This window comes from Podarcis tiliguerta (genome assembly GCF_965153285.1).
Source record: "Podarcis tiliguerta genome assembly, chromosome: 4".
NCBI classification, from domain to species: Eukaryota; Metazoa; Chordata; class Lepidosauria; order Squamata; family Lacertidae; genus Podarcis; species Podarcis tiliguerta.
The window spans coordinates 721,248-740,883 of record NC_139537.1 but is presented as its reverse complement, the minus strand read 5'-3'; the positions used below and the strand labels follow the sequence as shown (position 1 = coordinate 740,883).

Genomic DNA, 19,636 nt, shown 5'->3' with positions numbered 1-19,636 from the left:
TCCGGAGCAAGCTGGGGGCCTGCCTGATGCCTCCGTCTCCCCAGCAGTATCCCAACAAAGTTAGGCCATTTCGCTTGGACAATTTAAGACTGTTGGGTGCAGTGAAGGGTTAACCTTCTGTGTCTCGAGCTTGAGGGGGAAGGGCTTACAAAGGATGTAAGCCAGGACCTTACGTCAACAGCTTGTTATGCTGTGAAGAGAGTGCTTTCGATTTCGATTGCTTTGCATGCAGTAGATCGATCCCAGGTTCAATCCTCAATATCTTCAGGTAGAGCTGGGAATGTCCCCTGTCTGAAACCCTCACCACTGCCAGTAACGGAAGACAATAAGCCACCACTAGTATATCCTATCAGGTGCTTTAACAGAGAACTATCTCATATAATTCACCGTATTTTTTGCTCTATAGGACGCACCTTTTCCCTCCTAAAAAGCAAGAGAAAATGTGTGTGCGTCCTATGGAGCGAATGCAGCGGGGTGGCAGACGGGGAAAGCCCCCAGGAGCCGCACACAAGCTCTGTGCGCTCTTGCAGGCTTTTCCCCAGGAGGGAGAAGGGACTGACCGGCCGCATCAGTCCCTTCTCCCACCTCGTAGAAAAGCCAGCAGGAGCCGTGCGTTCCTTAAAGGGTGTGTGGCTCTTGTGGGCTTTTGCGGGAGATGGGGGAATTCCCCCACCTCCCGCAAAAGCAGGAAGGACTGGGAGAAGAGCACAGGCTGCCTGCAGCCTGTCTGCTGCTCCCAGAGCTGCAGGGGGGGGGTCATATTTTTCCCCTTGATTTCCCCCTCTGAAAACTAGGTGTGCCCTATGGAGCGAAAAATATGGTATGTAAGATGATTCTTTCCCCCCTGTGTTTCTTTTCCTTTAATCTCTTGCGAAAGGAAAGCACCTCTGAACAATAATATGCTTTCCCTTGGATAGGTTCCAGCTAGTTCTGCAATCTGATATTGCGTGTGTACTTTAGAATTATTGTGGGTAAAAGTAACACAAGCAAAATTGGCTTGGATCACAGTGGGCAGTGCAACAAAAGCCCTGCTAGTGCTTAGAATGAAAAAGTCACACTGACCTGTCCTCTTTGTGCCAAAAAATGGCCTGAAGTGTTGCACTGCTATACCAGCTGACAATTCCTTCTGGATCTTTGGCTTTTGTTTAAAACAATGATGCTTCCTAATTCTGTTGTTTTCTGTGCAGATCACATTAGCTAGTTCTTGCTGCATAGCACCACTTGCTTATAGATTTTTCTCTCTTTTACACATGCATATATTAACACACGGGACGCGGGTGGCGCTGTGGGTTAAACCACAGAGCCTAGGACTTGCTGATCGGATGAGGTGAGCTCCTGTTCCTGTCTTAAAAAAACAAAACGTGGAGGTGTTGTATATATAAGTGCATTGTTAATTAATGAGTAACTAAAGAAGTTTATGTTTCCTGTTTTCCTTTCCCAAGCAGAAATAATGTGTAAGTCTAAAAAAAGGTCAACAACTCTGGAATTCTGGGGAACCTTTCCTTAAAAAGTCAACAACTTTGGGGTTCCCTCCCCCTTAAAAAAGGTAATGAACTCTGGGGAATGGGGGGAGGGGCGACGGAGGGATCTTTGCACCATCGCGCCAGATATGCTTAAGACGGCCCTGCGTATACCCCCACCAAAATTATTTCTTCTCTGCCTTTTGTCAATTGTATTCCTAATATTCTTCCTTCGTCATCTTTCAGTAGGATTTTTGCATCTATCTTTTGGTTTTTATATATATAACTATTCCTCTCTTTTTGGAAACATCTGAAGCTATGTATTCTGTTCCTAATTTCTTATCTATCAAAACTCTGTCATGTTTCTTTGCTATATGTGTTTCCTGGAGACCAATGACATCCCAATTTTTCTTTCTTAAGATACGCTCACTTTTATTCCTTTTTACCTTATTGTTCAAACCATTGATGTTCCACGACATAATGTTCAAATTCATGAATTTTTATCAGACACAAATTCAAATATCAACATCAAATATGGAACTGCGCTTAAGTACAATAATACAGTTGTGGAAAACTCTACTTCTTTTATTATCCTCCTGGACTTTCCTGTCCTTCTCTTTCTCCCCTGCCCCTGCCCCTGCCCCAAATTTTGTATTGGTTTTCACATTTATCACATAAAAAAGAAACAAGAAAAAAGAAAAACATTACAATACACAAAAACAAAGAAAAACACATAACGAAGAATTTCTGCTTCCAAATCCTAGTTTCATTTCATTGATAACTGACTTCCTTGAATCCCCTCTACCTGAATTTCATTATATCACCTGTTTAGCAATTCTCCAAATTCATATTTCTAATAATATTAACTTCTTTCATTTACTAACAACTTCTCCTTTATCAATATTCTAATCCTTAATGTTTATTAACAACATATGCTTATTCTACTCCTAAGCTTAATTATTACTTCCAAGAAATTTCTCTTTATCTTATATTACAATATTTAGCTAAATAGTCTTTAAATTTCTTCCAGTCCTCTTGTGTCTCCTTTCTGGTCACGGATACTTCCAGTCAGGCCGGCCGGCTCCAAAAAGTTCAACATCTTCATCTGCCATTCTTCTATTGTTGGTATCTCTTGCGATTTCCAATTTTTGGCTAATAAAAGTCTTGCCACTGTAGCGCCAAACAAAAACAGTCTAACATCTTTTTTGGGCAATTCCAGTCCTCTTATTCCAAGTAGAAAGGCTTCTGGTTTTTTAATAAATGTATTTTTCAACATTTTTTTCAACTCATTATATATCTTTTCCGAAAAGTCTTTCACCTTAGGACACATCCACCACATATGATAGAAAGCACCTCCTTTTCCTTTGCATTTCCAACACAAGTTATCATTTGTATGATACATCTTTGCTAATTTCACTAGGGTTAAGTACCATCTATACAGCATTTTCATACTATTTTCTTTTAATACAGCACATGCAGTAAACTTAACCCCTTTCTTCCACAGCCTTTCCCAATCTGCCAACATTATATTGTGTCCAACATCTCTTGCCCAATCTATCATCACAGATTTAACTTGTTCGTCCTTTGTATGCCATTCTAACAACAAATTATACATATTAGAGAGATTTTTAACATTGGTATCTAACAATTCCGTTTCCAATTTAGATTTTTCTGTTGCAAAACCATTTTTCTTATCAAGTTTATATAGTTCCTTAATCTGATAACATTGTAACCATCCATCCAATTTATCTTTCATTTTATCAAATGGTCTTAATTTAAATTCTTATCTTTCACTAGTAAATCAGCATATTTCAACCATTTACTCTCCATATTCAACTTTTTCTGTGTGTTTGCTTCCATTGGTGAAAACCATCTTGGTGTTTTCCTTTCCAAGAGAGCTTTATATCTTATCCATACATTATATAAAGATTTTCTAATTACATTATTTTTAAAACCTTTATGAGCCAATATCTTGTCATCCCATAAGTATGCATGCCAACCAAATACATTGTCAAATCCTTCCAAATCTAACACATCAGCATTATCTATTTGAATCCATGCCTTAATCCAGCAGAAAGCAGCTGCCTCAAAATAAATCTTAAAATCTGGCAGGGAAAATCCCCCCCCCTCTCTTGCATCTGTTAATATTTTATATTTAATTCTGGGGGTTTTCCCCTGCCAGATAAATTTAGACAATGCTTTCTGCCATTCTTTAAAATGTCAATAATTGGTAAAGCTTGGAATAAAAACATCTTTGGCAATACGTTCATCTTAACCACTGATATTCGGCCCATTAATGACAATTTTAAATTTGACCAGATCTCAAGTTCTCTCTTAATTTCATTCCATAGTTTCTCATAATTATCTTTATATAAATTCAAATTTTTCACTGATAAATTCACACCCAAATATTTCACTTTCTGCACAAAAACAAGGCCTATTTTCCAGGATTTTACTCTCCTCATTATCTAAATCCCCCCCCCCAACACTTTGATTTTGCTTTTATTTAACTTGAATCCTGCTACTTGTCTGAACTCCTGAATCAGCTCCAGTGCTTTCACTGCACTGGAGTCCGGGTCTTCTAAAGTTAACACCAGATCATCAGCAAAGGCTTTTAACTTAGATTATTTAGAGCCTACTGTTATTCCTTTAACCTCCTCCTCTTTTCTTAGTATATTTCACAAAACCTCCAGGACCGAAATAAAAAGCAGAGGGGAAATTGGGCACCCTTGCCTGGTTCCTTTCACAATTCTAATTTCTTCTGAAACCACATTATTAACTATAATTTTAGGTATTAAATGGCATTAATACCATTTAATAATTCTTGTCCCACCTCAATACTTTTCATAAAACTCCATGAAACATTATCAAAGGCCTTCTCAGCATCAATAAACATGAACATTGCTTTAGAGGTTTTTTTTAACACCCAACCTTTCATATGTCTCCCAGGCAGAAATCCTGCCTGATCCTTGTGAATATAATCTGTCAGCACCTTCTTCAACCTATTGGCAAAAATGTTGGCAAAAATTTTGTAATCCACTTTGAGTAGTGAGATTGGTCTATAATTTTTCACATTGGACCTATCTTGATCTGGTTTTGGTATCACGGCTATAAAAGCTTCTTTCCAGGTTTCAGGTGCTTTGTCCCCTCTTAATATCTTGTTGCATACGTCCATCAATGGCTGAATAACCCAGTCTTTCAGGGTCTTATAGTACTTTGCTGACAAACCATCTGGCCCTGGTGCTTTGCTAGCTGCATCTGATTTATTTCATTCTCAACCTCTTGTCTTGTAATCAATCCATTAAGCAGGATCTTTTTATTTTAGGGATTTTTTTTGCAATCCATTTAAATTGCTCAATTTTATCTTTATCTTCATTTCCACTTTTATACAGCTGTTTATAATACTTCTGAAAGCATCTTCTTATCTCTGCAGGGTTCTCCACAGACTTTCCTTCTGATACAATATTAGTAATAGTACTTTGTTTCTGTCTCTTTTTTAGAAGAGCAAGCAGGCAGTTTTCCACATTTATTTGCAGATTCAAAATTCCTTTGTCTCATCATCCTTATTGTCCATTCTATTTCCTGGTTTATAATCTGGGAATACTGAATCTGTAAAGCTTTAATTTCCTTTTGGATCTGCAGGTTCTTTGGGTTACATCTCAAATTCTTCTCTTTATCTTTTAATTGAGATAAAATGTTATCTATTTTTTCATTCTGTATCTTTTTCTTAATCGAATTTTGTTGTATGAGGAATCCTCTCATCACCGCTTTCCTTGCATCTCAGAGCAAGTCTTTGGGCATATTTCAACTTTGTTACTCTGGGAACAATGTCTCTGGATATCCATTAAATAGTCACTTCTTGAGAATGATTGATTTGCATCGGAATAGAATGTGAAGGCTTTTTCAGTTGGATTTCTCACTCTCCATATGTCTGACAGATCAAAGTTGTCCACCATTTCAAAAAAGACCTTTGGTAGTCTGCCAGAATTCATAACTTTCTGTCTCTGTGTTCTATCCATAAGCGTTGATGCGACACCATTCAAATCTCCCATCAAAATCAATTTGTAATCCATATAATCCAGAAGTCTTGTTACCAGATTCTTAAAAAATTCCGCTTTGCCATCATTTGGTGCATGAATTCCCACGAGCAAATATTTCTCGCCTTGTGCCTTGACTTCTACTGCAATATATCTCACCTCCTCATCTTTAAACAACATTTTAGGATTCCATTTTTCTTTAATATAAGACCACTCCTCTTTTCTTCACGTTGTCCGATGAAATGAATTCCTGTCCAAGTCTCTTATTCTGAAGTACCTTTCTATGTAATCTGGTGACATGAGTCTTAATTCTTAGTTCCCTTCCTTAAAATCTGAAGGAGAGGCCCTCTGGGAACTCCCACCTGAAGAAGATATTCTTCCTTCTCAGAGCTCCTGCCAGGTCCGCGTAGTTGTTCCTTAAATTCAAAAAGTGTTTTGGAATCTCCTTGAACAAAACAATTGGCTTGTCTTTTATCTTCAGACCTTTTTTTGTAATGTAGGCTCAAAATCCTGTCTCTCTGTTCCTTTGTCTTGAAAACCAGTATACAGTCATATACCACTTTTGAATCTTTCTTAGGCCCAAACCTATAGGCCATCTCAATCCAGGAACTTAACTCGTCTTTTTCCAGATCCCAGCAGGCTGCAAACTCCTCAATTAGCCAATCCTTAAGATTATCTTGTTCCAATTGAGGTGTGCCTCTCACTCCCAGTTGGTTCCCACGCTCCTTCATCTCTAAGAAGGCAATTGCATTAAGCGCCTCCTGTTGGGTCCTCTCCACATCACTCTCACTGTTTCCAATTCCATCAGTCTTTTTTCCGTGACCAGCAACTTCCCTGACCTCTTGAAAACTGATTTCAAGTCTGTAAATTCTTGTTTTAGCTCCTGTACATTCTGCTGGGTTCCTTTAACATCTTATTTCTGTTAACATATGCATCACTGACTGTTCAAAAGTTGGTCTTTGGAGCCTCTTTTGTCTTTAACTTGGCTTTTCTCAGGTTTATCTACCCCATTAGCCATAACTATTCCAAAGTGTCAAGGTCAAGTCACCCAGTCACAGTCCACAAAATTTTTAGTATGCAGGCAGCAGCAGGCAGCTCGGCAGCTCCTCCCTTTCAAAGTCTTATTCTTTTTACTCTGCTTATTCTTTTTTAAAAACCACAATAAGCTCAAACACTACGGAGTGGCATCTTGCCGTTAAAGTAAGGAGTGTTGGGTTTGGCTGTCCTTTCTTGGTATTAGTTGACATTTTTATTTCTTCTCTATATAAACACTGATGTCAGGATACAGGAAGCTTCTGATTCTAAGCAGTTGCCAGGGTTGGAAGATGGCCCAGAGCAAAGAGAGAGGAGGTTGTCATGGAAACACTCTCCCAGAATGTAAGTGAAAGGCCAAACTCCACAGATAGCCTCTCAGACATGGCTGGCCAGCCTTCGAGTATTCAAGAGCATGGGGGGTTACAGGAAAAAGGATGTGATTCATCACAGAGTATGAAGAGAAGGTTCCTCCCACGTTGCATTTGTAGGATGAAACGTGACACTGAGAACTTAGTTGAGTCATCATCGTAATGGCAACCAGCTCACGGGAGAGGAGCTCCTGGTAATCTGTTCTTTTCTTGGAATAAAACCAACTTTATAAATGAACTGCACTCATGCGAAACTCACTGCCATCACAACTTACTATCCCTATATATACAGTGGTTCTCTCTAGGTACACACAGGGCTGGTGTGTTCTTCAAGCTATCCTATTTGTCGATCCCGCCCACAGAGGTATTTTCGCTCTGAGAGATCAGGAGGGGGGGCAGGTAGTGCTTAAGCACCCCATATTTAATGTTTAATAACAATTACTGAGTGCTGGGTGGATTCCTACAACAGTATTAAAAATACATGTAGTCAATAAACATTGGCCACATGTTATAAAAGGAATATGGATTGTATTTCCCCACCTTTTGATTTCTCCAGGCAACCATTATTTAAGATACTTAACTTGTGGTGCCCAGAATTGAACACAGTATTCAAGGTGGGGTCTGACCAAGGCAGAATAAAGTGGTGCTATTCCTGCCCTTGATCTGATTCGGCCTTCTGCCACATTGGCCTCTGCTCCCCGTTTGGTGTTGTCTGCAAATATGATGAGCATCCCCTCAGTTCCTTCATCCAAGTAATTTTTAAAGACGCTGAACAACAACGGGCCCAGGACAGAACCCTGCAGCACCCCTCTTGTCATTTTTCCCCAGGATGAGGAGGAACCATGAAGGAGTCCTCTTTGGGTTCGGTCCGTCAAATCCACCTAACAGTTACCTCATTCAGCTCACATATTACCAGCTTCCACGTAAATATTTCATGGGGGGACTTTGTCAATAGCCTTACTGAAATCAAGATGCACTATTTTAACAGCTGTCCCGTGATCAGCAAAGTTTGTAACTCCATCCAAAAAAAGGGGAGGAGAGATTTCTCTGACTTGACTTGTTTTTGAGAAAGCCATGCTTTCATCTAGTACGTTTATATTGTGAAATCTTCAGATGAAGGGCACATAAATATTAAAAATGATAATAAATAAGGATATTGACAAGCTGGAACATGTGCAAAGGAAGGCGATTTATGTCTTTATTTAATTTGTAGAATACTCGACCCAGTGGTGCTGAATTGAATAAAATATTGGTGGGGGGCCAGGTAAGGCCCGCCTAGCACAATCAATCACATGATGCATGCATGCCATTGGAATGGCGATGCCTACCAACTGGGGGTGGTGGCCCCTTCAAATATATTATTGGGGAGCAAAGACCCCTCGGCCTCTAAGGGTAGGCTCCTAATCCCTTCACCCACAGGTCTAAGGACAGTTACAACATAAAAGCACAATATAAAAACACAATACACATCTGTAACCCCCCTCCCCACCACGTTTTAAAAGGACATTACATGTCAATCATCCAAAGGCCTGGTTTAAAAGGTGCTGATTTGCCTGCTTCCTAAAGCTGTATAACGGTTTTTCCAACCTTTGTATGGATTCTTTGATGGGAAGTGAGAGACTAACTCCGACTAAAGCTCTCTCCACATTCCACACACTGATAGGGTTTCTCCCCTGTATGAATTCTCTGATGCTTAGTGAAAGCAGAGCTGTGACTGAAGCTCTTTCCACATTCCCCACACTGATAGGGTTTCTCCCCTGTATGAATTCTGTGATGGGAAGTGAGACAGGAGTTCGTACTGAAGCTCTTTCCACATTCCACACACTGATAGGGTTTCTCCCCTGTATGAATTTTTTGATGGGAAGTGAGAGAGGAGCTATCAGTGAAGTTCTTTCCACATTCCACACACTGATATGGTTTCTCCCCTGTATGAATTCTTCGATGGGAAGTGAGAGAGGAGCTCGTACTGAAGCTCTTTCCACATTCCACACACTGATAGGGTTTTTCCCCTGTATGAATTCTGTGATGGGAAGTGAGAGAGGAGCTATCAGTGAAGTTCTTTCCACATTCCATGCACTGATAGGGTTTCTCCCCTGTATGAATTCTGTGATGGGAAGTGAGATGGGCGTTCTTCCTGAAGCTCTTTCCACATTCCACACACTGATAGGGTTTCTCCCCTGTATGAATTCTCTGATGGGAAGTGAGATTGGAGGTCTTACTGAAGCTCTTTCCACATTCCATGCACTGATAGGGTTTCTCCCCTGTATGAATTTTTAGATGGGAAGTGAAAGTGGAGCAATCAGTGAAGCTCTTCCCGCATTCCACACATTGATATGGTTTCTCCCCTGTATGAATTCTTCGATGGGAAGTGAGAGAGGATTTATCAGTGAAGCTCTTTCCACATTCCGCACACTGATAGGGTTTCTCCCCTGTATGAATTCTGTGATGGGAAGTGAGAGAGGATCTATCAGTGAAGCTCTTTCCACATTCCGCACACTGATAGGGTTTCTCCCCTGTATGAATTCTGTGATGGAAAGTGAGATTGGCGCTCTGACTGAAGCTCTTTCCACATTCCACACACTGATAGGGTTTCTCCTCTGTATGAATTCTTTGATGGGAGGCGAGAGACGCACTATGACTGAAGCTCTTTCCACATTCCACACACTCATAGGGTTTCTCCCCTGTATGAATTCTGTGATGGAAAGTGAGATTGGCGCTCTGACTGAAGCTCTTTCCACATTCCACACACTGATAGGGTTTCTCCCCTGTATGAATTCTTTGATGGGATGTGAGATTACCGCTCATGCTGAAGCTCTTTCCACATTCCACACACTCATAGGGTTTCTCCCCTGTATGAATTCTGTGATGGGAAGTGAGATGGGAGCTCTGCCTGAAGCTCTTTCCACATTCCACGCACTGATAGGGTTTCTTTCCAATGAGATTTCTTTGTTGGGAAGTGGAGTGGGAGCTGTGACTGTCTCCACACTCCAAATTTTTCTGTGGCTTCTCCTCTCTGGAGATTTTGTCGTGGTCACCCTTGTTCTCGATTTCCAATTCATCTGAATCTGCAATGGAGGCAAAAAGGGATTAGAGCCTCAGGAACAAATGAAGAACTGAAGGGAGTTCGGTGTGTGTTCATTACCTTTGTTGCTTGTCATTAACCAACATATTTATTATTAGATTCTAATGGTTGTTGAATGTTGCTTTTTTGATATACAGTAGTGGCCAAAATTGTAGAAGCCTTTGGGGGAAAGTGTATTTCAGAGGTTTGATGGCTCATCACACCACTTCTTTTGGAGTAATATTGTGAAATTATTTATCAATGGAAAGATAATTTAATCAAGAATGTAATGCAACAAACTTTGTTCAATTATCTGTATTAAATTAAAAAGTCATAGCCAAATAACCAGGAAAAGGAAGCAAACTTGCTTAGGTTGACTTTTGTCAGTGTTACAGGTAGGTAGCCGTGCTGATCTTCCTTAGCCGAAACAAAATAAAAAAATTCCTTCCAGTAGCAGCTTAGAGAGCAACTAAGTTTGTTATTGGTAGCAGCTGGTATTTGAAGAAGGGTGCATGCACACAAAAGCTCATACCAACAACAAACTTTGTTGGTCTCTAAGGTGCTACTGGAAGGATTTTTTAAATTTTGTTTTGTCAGTGTTTTATGTGATTGCTATCAAGTTGTTGTTGGTTCTTTTGTGTTCTTTCATTTAGCGAGTTTGCAGAACATGATAAAAAATTTAAAATGGCACAAAGAGTTGACTGGTCAACCATAAAGCAATGTAAAATATTACTATTAGGTGAACAAGGCTATAGTTATGGAGAAATTAGAAGCAAGATTGGGGAAAATGTAACAGAAGCTGGCCTTTCCAAATTTTTGAAGAGGTATAAGGAGACTCAGTTACTACAAAATCAGACTGGTAAAGTCAGGCAAAGGTGCACAACAGCAATCGAAGAATGGAGAGACTGTGCCCATGTGACAGAAGAAAATCATCTGGGTGTCTACAAGATGACATGGGGCAATGGAAGGTGAAGCTGAGTGCAAGGACTGGTCTAAATGCTAGAATTCTAAGGAAAAAGCCATTGTTATCTCTCCAGCAAAGGTTGAAAAGATTAAACTGGGCTAAAACCCATGTTAACTGGACAGCAGAACAATGGGACTGTGCTATTTGGAGTGATGAGACGCAAATCTCCCTGCTTGGCAGTGATGACATGAAATATGCGAGAAGAATCAGAGATTTGCATCAGGGGTTGGCAATTTGTGACCCATAGGCCAAAAGCGGCCCACAAGCCGCCCCCCGAACCGAGCCATCTGCTCAGCAAGTTCCCATGTGCTGCGCTAAACCGGCGCAGCGCAGCACAGGGACTCACTTCTGCGGCGCTGGTAATCACTTCTGCAGAGATGCAGACGGGAGAGATCACACTCATGCGCACAATCTTACCCACGGATCCGGTTTGTGGGAGTGAAGTGGCCCAGACGGGGTAAGGCTTGCCAACCCCTGATTTATATCCTATTCGATTGACCTCTTCCGATAAGCTCTTTTTTTTTTTTTTTAAATAATATTTTATTTTCCACATTCAATAAACAAAAAAAGAACAAATCGACAAACACATCAAAAGGAAAAAAGCAAAAGAAAAACAATACATACATTGTACAAAGACAAAAAGAAAAATGAAAACGGTAAGAATAAAAGAATTAAAAACAAATATTGTATCATTGTATTCTTCAGCATTAACTTAGGTCTGCGACTTCCCCATGCCTTCCCACTCTGTATTCTAGGTCTTATATTCTGGTAGTAAACTCTTTCCCTCTGGCGTATCTTTGGTTCAGATTAATATTATTGTCTTATTTATCCTTACATTTCCCTATGTCTTATTAAATATACTTTCTTTAACATTGTCATTTTTATAATAACATTCTTTTACATTCAATCTGATAGCCTCAAACGTTCGTAATTTTATAATGCTTCTGTAAATAGTCTTTAAATTTCCTCCAGTCTTCCTTCACCATCTCTTCTCCCTGGTCTCTGATTCTGCCGGTCATTTCTGCAAGTTCCATATAGTCGATGAGCTTCATTTGCCATTCTTCCAGCGTGGGTAGATCTTGCGTCTTCCAGTATTGCGCGATGAGTATTCTTGCTGCTGTTGTAGCGTACATAAAAAAAGTTCTGTCCTTCACTTGAACCTGTTGGTTTACCATACCCAGGAGAAAGGCTTCTGGGGTCTTTCTGAATGTGTATTTAAATATTTTTTTCAATTCATTATAAATCATTTCCCAGAAAACCTTAATCCTTGGGCACGTCCACCAAAGGTGAAAAAAGGTACCTTCTGCTTCTTTACATTTCCAGCATTTGTTATCAGGCATATGATACATTTTTGCAAGCTTGACTGGTGTCATGTACCACCTATATATCATTTTCATTATGTTCTCTCTTAAGGCATTACATGCCGTAAACTTTATTCCAGTGGTCCACAACCTTTCCCAGTCAGCAAACATTATGTTATGGCCAACGTCTTGAGCCCATTTAATCATAGCCGATTTCACTTCCTCATCCTGTGTGTTCCATTTCAGCAGCAAATTATACATTCTAGACAATATTTTTGTTTTAGGTTCTAATAGTTCTGTTTCCAATTTTGATTTTTCCACCTGGAAGCCAATTTTTCTGTCCATTTTAAATACCTCCATTATTTGATAATAATGAAGCCAATCTCGGACTTTACTTTTTAGTTTGTCAAAACTCTGCAATTTCAGTTTGTCACCATCCTGTTCTAAGATCTCCCAATACTTCGGCCAATTTGCCTCCATATTGAGTCTCTTTACTGCCTTAGCTTCCATTGGAGACAACCACCTTGGGGTTTTGTTTTCCAAAAGATCTTTGTAGCTGATCCAGACATTGAACAGTGCTTTTCTGACAATGTGGATTTTGAACATTCTATGCACTTTAACTTTATCATACCATAGATATGCATGCCAGCCAAATGCATTATTAAACCCTTCTAAATCCAATATGTCTGTGTTTTCAAGAAGTAGCCATTCCTTCAACCAGCAGAAAGCTGCTGCTTCATAATAGAGTTTTAGGTCTGGCAGGGCAAAGCCCCCTCTTTCTTTAACGTCTGTTAATATTTTAAATTTTATCCTTGGCTTTTTGCCCTGCCAGACAAATTTAGATAGATCTTTTTGCCACTTCTTGAAACAGTCAGTTTTATCAATAATCTGCAGTGTCTGAAACAAAAATAGCATTCTTGGCAATACATTCATCTTAATTACAGCAATACGCCCCAGTAGTGAGAGTTTCAAGCTAGACCACGTATCTAGATCCTTTTTTATCTCCGTCCAGCATTTCTCATAGTTGTCTTTAAATAAGTTCCCATTTTTTGCTGTCATAGTTATTCCCAAATATTTAACTTTCTTCACTACTGTTAAACCTGTTTCTTTCTGAAACCTTTCATTTTCAATTTCTGTCAGATTTTTTGTCAAAACCTTAGTTTTTGTTTTATTTAATTTAAAGCCTGCCAATTGGCCAAATTCTTGAATCAGTTCTAAAACTTTTTTTCCACTAGATTCTGGCTCCTGCAACGTCAAAACCAGGTCATCTGCAAAGGCTCTTAATTTATATTGTTTAGCTCCGACCTGTATCCCTTTAACCAATTGGTCCTTTCTGATCGTATTCAGCAACACCTCCAGGACCGATATAAAAAGTAGTGGGGAAATTGGGCACCCTTGTCGTGTTCCTTTTTCTATTCTGAACTCTTCTGTCAAAACATTATTTACAATTAATTTAGCTTTTTGTTCAGAATAGATTGCCCCTATACCATTTTCAAATTCTTGGCCTACCCCCATGCCTTGGAGATTCTTCTTCATAAAACTCCAAGAGATATTGTCAAAGGCTTTCTCCGCATCCACAAATATCAGCGCCGCTTTTGTATTTATATTTTCCTGTAAAAGTTCCAAAATATCAATTATATTTCTTACGTTCTCTGATAGATGTCTTCCTGGGAGAAAGCCTGCTTGATCTTTATGAATCTCCTCTGTTAGTACCTTCTTCAATCTTCTCGCCAAGATATCCGCAAATATTTTGTAATCCACATTTAACAATGATATAGGCCGGTAGTTTCTAAGTTGATGTTTTTCAACGTCTGTCTTTGGTATAAGAGTCACAAAAGCTTCTTTCCACGATTCTGGAGCCTTTTTCCCCTGAAGTATTTCATTACATATTTCTTTTAAGGGTTGAGTTAGCCAGTCTTTCAATGATTTATAATATCTTGCAGTCAGCCCATCAGGTCCCGGAGCTTTGCCTAGTTGCATATTTTGGATGGCACTCTCTATCTCTTGTTCTGTTATCCTACTGCTCAGTTTAAGTTTGTTTTCTTGCGATATTTTTGGTAGCCCATTCACTTTCAAAAATTCTTCTATCTCTGTTTCTTTCTGTGGTTGTTGAGAGTAGAGCTTTTTAAAATATTTTTGAAAAGCACTCCTGATCTCGTTGGGATATTGCAACATTCTTCCTTCAACTTCCACACTTGTAATAGTGTTCATTTTTTGTCTCTTCTTTATTTGCCATGCCAATAACTTTCCACACTTATTTGCCGAATCAAATGTTCTTTGTCTCATCTGTTTGATTTTCCATTCAATCTCTTGGTTTATTAATTGCATGTATTGTACTTGATACAACTTTATCTCTCTTAATATTTCCTGTGATTTTGGGTTTGTTCTCAATCTCTTTTCACCTTCCTTGATCTTATCCAAAATCTTTTCTCTTTTTTCCTGTTGTAATCTTCTCTTGAGTGCATTTTGTTGGATCAAAAAGCCTCTCATAACCGCCTTACTTGCGTCCCATATAATTCTTTTCTCCACCGTAGTGTTCAAATTTATTTCAAAATAATCTTTCAGAGTTTTCTGGGCTTTCTTCACAAATTCCGCATCTCTAAAAAGAGAGTCATTCATCCTCCATCTGAAGGATCCAGTTGGTTGTAAGTTCATTACCATCTTAATAGCGTTATGGTCGGAGCAAGTCTTTGGGCAGATTTCCACCTTATTTATCTTTGGGGCCAGTTCTCTAGTGGTCCAAATTTGGTCAATTCTAGTCCAAGTCTTTTGGGCTTCAGAAAAGAAGGTTCCCTCTCTTTCCAGGGGATGTTTCGTTCTCCAAATGTCAATCAAGTCCAAGTTATCAGTCATTTCAAAAAAAGTTTTCGGTAGTCTCCCATCTTTGGTAACTACCTGTCTTTGTGCCTTATCCATATTCGTTGAGACTACTCCGTTCATATCTCCCATTAGAATCACATTGTACTCCATATAATCCAACAATGTCTCATGCAGTCTTTTAAAGAATTCTGATTTTCCTTCATTGGGCGCGTATACGCCCACCATCAAATATTTCTGTCCATGATACTGTATTTCAATAGCCAAGTATCTTCCTTGCTCATCTTTAAAAACAAATTTTGGTGCCAGGCCTTCTTTAGCATAAAGTACAACTCCTCTTTTTTTAACTTTGTCCGATGAGATAAATTCTTGTCCCAACTTTTTGTTAATTAAAATTTTTCTGTGAAGCCTGGTCACATGTGTTTCTTGCAAGCAAATCAAGTCCACATGTTCTTTTTTTAATATGTGAAAAATGGATTTCCTCTTCCGAGAAATGTTCAAACCATTACAATTCCAACTCAAAAGCTGCAGAGACATGTTGTATTATTGTTATTCTGTTCCTCCCGTTGCTTCTGGTAACTTGTCTTCTTCTGCTCCTGGTGGAGTCTTTCCATCCAACTTTAGATTCAATATTGCCTCTGCTGTCTTCTTTCTTTTTTCCTCTAGTAGGTCTACTGTCCCTTTCTGTAGGTCCTCCCCGCAGGCCTCCAAAAAACTGTCTCTGTCTTCCACTGACTTTATTTTAATCTTTCGTCCTTTGAAACTAAAGGAGAGTCCTTCTGGGAATTCCCACCTGAAGATGATACTATTTCTTCTCAGCAAGGTCACCAAGTCTTTATATCTGGCTCTGAGATCGAGCAAAAGTTTGGGGATGTCTTTAAAAATTTCAGCTCTCGATTGAGAAATTTCCAAAGGTTTGTGAAAATGCAATCCTAGGATCTTATCCCTCTCCTCCTTGGATCTTAATGTGATCAGACAATCTCTAGTTTTAATCTTTTTACTTGCTCTTCCCAGTCGGAAGGCACTCAAAATTTTTATTTCTTCCTTTTCCGGATCTAATTCCCAAAATTTCACAAACTCTTGTGACAGGTAGTCCCGCAGGCTCTCCTTCTCAATTTCAGGCAAACCTCTAATCCTGAGATTTGCCTCTCGTTCTTTCAAGTCCAATAGAGAAAACTTAACCTTATAGTCCTCCAGCTGTCTGGTCATCGATGGTAATTTCTCCTCCGTGGCAGCTGCGACCTGTCGAGCTTCTTCTGCAATCTTTCGCGTTTTATCGGAGTCGCCCAATAATTTCTCTATTGCAGCTGTATTTTGCCGGATGCTCAGTGTATTTTGATCTATTTTTGAAGATGCATCTGCAATCCCTTTGTTCGTTTCTACCACCTGATTTTTAATTTCTGCAATCTCCTTCTTCGTCCCTGACACCTCCGCTGTAAGTTTATCAATGGCCCCTTGTAGCTTTGAAAAGCCAGAACTTATCAGTTCATCTGTACTAGACATTCCTTTCCCCTTCTGTTGTGAGGCAATACCTCCAGTAGGGTCTAGAGAACCTCTTCTTCCTGGGAGAAAGGATTTGCCCGATCTTGTTGTCTTTTCCTGATAACTCTCTTTCTCAGCCATAAGCCAAGCTTTCCCACGGTCAGACTGCAGCTGCAGCTGGGCTTGTGGCACAAACAGACAGTCCGATAAGAAATTGCAGTAAGATGTTACAGTGGAAAATTACCAGTAGACTTGTAACAATGTCTGTGCCCACTAGGGGGACTCTAAGATTCCACAATCAGAAAAAACAAAATGTCCTTTGGTTTACAGTCAAGACCGAATTGTATCATCAATCCTTTTGGCGACAGTTTTATGGTTCTAACACCTTTATAACAGTTTTATAGCACCTTTAACTCTCATTAATCAAGCGCCGTCCACTATCCCCTTTCTGAGGCTGGTATTTTCAAATTCGACAGCTCAGGACCTGGGAGTCAGAGCAGTGTTTCTGTTACCGCAGCCTCTTTCTCCGGGGGATTTAGTCTTTCCCAAAATACTCCCCCTCTTTCCAGTTCTTGGGAGGGGGGTTGCACTCCTTTCTATGGCTTCAGAGTAGCTTTTTCAGTCTCTTATTTTAGAATGTTAAAAGCATAGTCTTTACTTTCTACTATATACAAAGCGGAAGGCTGACATCCTGTTTAGACCTTCCCGCCTCTGTTCCGATCATTCTTAAAGAAATTTAAAGTCCCGATTCTTTTCCAATTCAAGTTTTCCAAATTAAAGTCCTTCAAATTTACTGTAGTTTACTCACGATTATTCTGTTTTGTAATCCAAATTGTAACAAGAAGAGGTAGAACGCTCTCTGATTGGCAATGCGACGTCGCTCTGAGAAGGTAGCGATAGCCTCACAGCACCACGCCGGCCCCCCCTCCGTTCCCCGGGGCTATTTACGACCCGGAGACGATCTGGAGCTGCGCTTTCGGTGCCCGCTGAGTCCCACGGCCGTAGGCTTTCCCCGCCTGCGGTTTTATGGAGTTTCTGCGTCGTCGAAGCAGTAAAACCCCGTCCTTCTCAGAGCTCTTCCTCTGAGACATCAGAGGAAAGCAGCCATCTTCCGATCGCGTTCAGACCCGGAAGCCCCGATAAGCTCTTCGGTAGATTTATTGCTTTATTGTTCGGCGTCCAGCACGCTTCCCCTGCGAGCCTCTGCAGGTCGTAAAGCAATTAGCAAAGTAGCACAGCAGAGCGTGTGATTGAAAGAGCACTTCCCAAAACGTTGCTTCTGTTCTAAAGTCTCTTTATTGTCACAAAAAGCAAGCATTTACAAAGTCAAATCCCATCTGACTGGAGCTGCATTTTCTGACTCTGCTTGCAGCTACGCAACAGCAAAACTGCTGCTTTCGATTTCCACTGAACTCACAGCATTCCAAGCTGCTTTCGTCACATCCTGGCTTACTTCCCTCGTAAGCCCGTCCCCTCAGTCTCGAGGCACAGAAGGTTAACCCTTCACTACACCCAACATATCCTACTTGTATTACACTGACCGTGAAACACCCAGATAGTGTGATGTATGACAGCAAAAGGTGTGGGCAGAATTTGTCTCATAAAACGGAATATAAATGCTCCAAAATACATAAATGAAATACTTGAGGCCAAACTTAAGCGTTCCACATGTGATCTTTCCCCAGATAATGAAGCATTTAGATATATTTATATAAATATTTACTGATTTATTTTTATTTTATATTTCCACAGGATTCAGCTCCATGTCATGTTGCTGCTTTGTGCAAAAGCTGGTTTCAAGATAATCATATTCCACTGCTGGAATGGCCTGGGAATAGCCCAGACCTTAACCCAATCAAAAATCTTTGGAGCCGACTAAAGAAACTTGTTAGTCAGACGCAACCCAGCAATAAAGCCCAATTAATAGAGGCAAAATTAATAGAGGTTTCACATTATTACAGCTGCAGAACTAAAAAACTTGCTTCACTCCATGGGAAAGCGTTGTAAGCGTTGTAATTAAAGCTAAAGGTTCCCAAACTCAGTATTAATTGACATGGTGAGAATTTCTGTTAGAAGATTGGCAGATGAAAATGATGGACTTTGCAAATCTGGTGACACTGACAGGAAAACCAGCACGATTAAGGATTCCAGAAGGGTTGGAGTAAATTTATACGATATCTGAAAGATTATTGTAAGCAATTAACATCACTTGCAGGGTTGTCTGAAGACTTGTAATGAGAAATTTTCTACCTTTCTATATTTAAATTTTGAGCCATTCTGTAATGAGTGTAATAAGAACTGGAAAATGTACAAATTGCAATGATATAAATGTTAATTTCGAAATCTGAGGCCGGAGGGAAGGAAGGTGAGGCTCCAAAGAGCCAGGGTGGTATAGCGGATAATGATGATATGAATGTACAATATTCAATGGAGAATAATTTTTAAAATTATATATATAAGAAAAAAGTGTAATTTGCTGCTCAAGGTTTATTTTGGGGGTGTTAGGTAAGTTGTTCATTTTAAAGTTAATGTACTTTTTATATGGGGACAGATTGTTATGATTAATGTTTCTGGTTTATATAAGTGTTGGAAGCCGCCCAGAGCAGCTGGGACAACCCAGCCAGATGGGCAGAGTAAAAATAAAAATTATTATTATTATTATTATTATTATTATTATTATTATTATTATTATCATCATCATCATCACTGCTACTGCTACTACTACCTGAGATTCAATAAGCCTGGCTCTTCTCTGGGATGGATTTTGTTTGGCCCAGTCATGGCATCCCCTCCATCTCCAAAGTCAGTCGTCTCTCTGGTCAACCCAAGACTGACAGCAGCAAAAACAAAAACATAAAACTTGACAGAAGCTACTTATCTTTCTGCACAACTCTGAAGCTAAATAAAAAAAAGTCCTTCCAGTAGCACCTTAGAGACCAACTGAGTATGAGCTTTTGTGTGCATGCACACTTCTTCAGATACCAACACTGAAGCTGACATTGATATCCCCCTCCTGGGGGATATCATCAATTTATCCCTTGGCACGGGGACATTCCCAGGAGAATTGAAGGAGGCAGTGGTGCGCCCGCTCTTAAATAAAACGTCATTAGA

At 39.8% G+C, this 19,636-nt stretch overlaps 3 protein-coding genes across 8 annotated transcripts in view; all 3 read right to left on the bottom strand.

The window, feature by feature from the left end:
- Nucleotides 1-19,636, bottom strand: part of HPX (hemopexin) — a 512,404-nt gene that overhangs the window by 53,560 nt on the left and 439,208 nt on the right. The window lies entirely within an intron of this gene.
- Nucleotides 1-19,636, bottom strand: part of LOC310675545 (uncharacterized protein) — a 288,356-nt gene that overhangs the window by 12,741 nt on the left and 255,979 nt on the right. The window lies entirely within an intron of this gene.
- LOC310675631 (uncharacterized protein) overlaps nucleotides 8,075-19,636 on the bottom strand; it is a 136,517-nt gene continuing 124,955 nt past the window's right edge. For all 4 annotated transcript variants that reach the window (XM_083436594.1, XM_083436595.1, XM_083436596.1 and 1 more), the window contains exon 3: nucleotides 8,075-9,965. In XM_083436594.1, coding sequence (XP_083292720.1) covers nucleotides 8,521-9,965 — 1,445 coding nt within the window. In that variant the 3' untranslated portion in view covers nucleotides 8,075-8,520. The remainder of the gene's footprint in view (nucleotides 9,966-19,636) is intronic.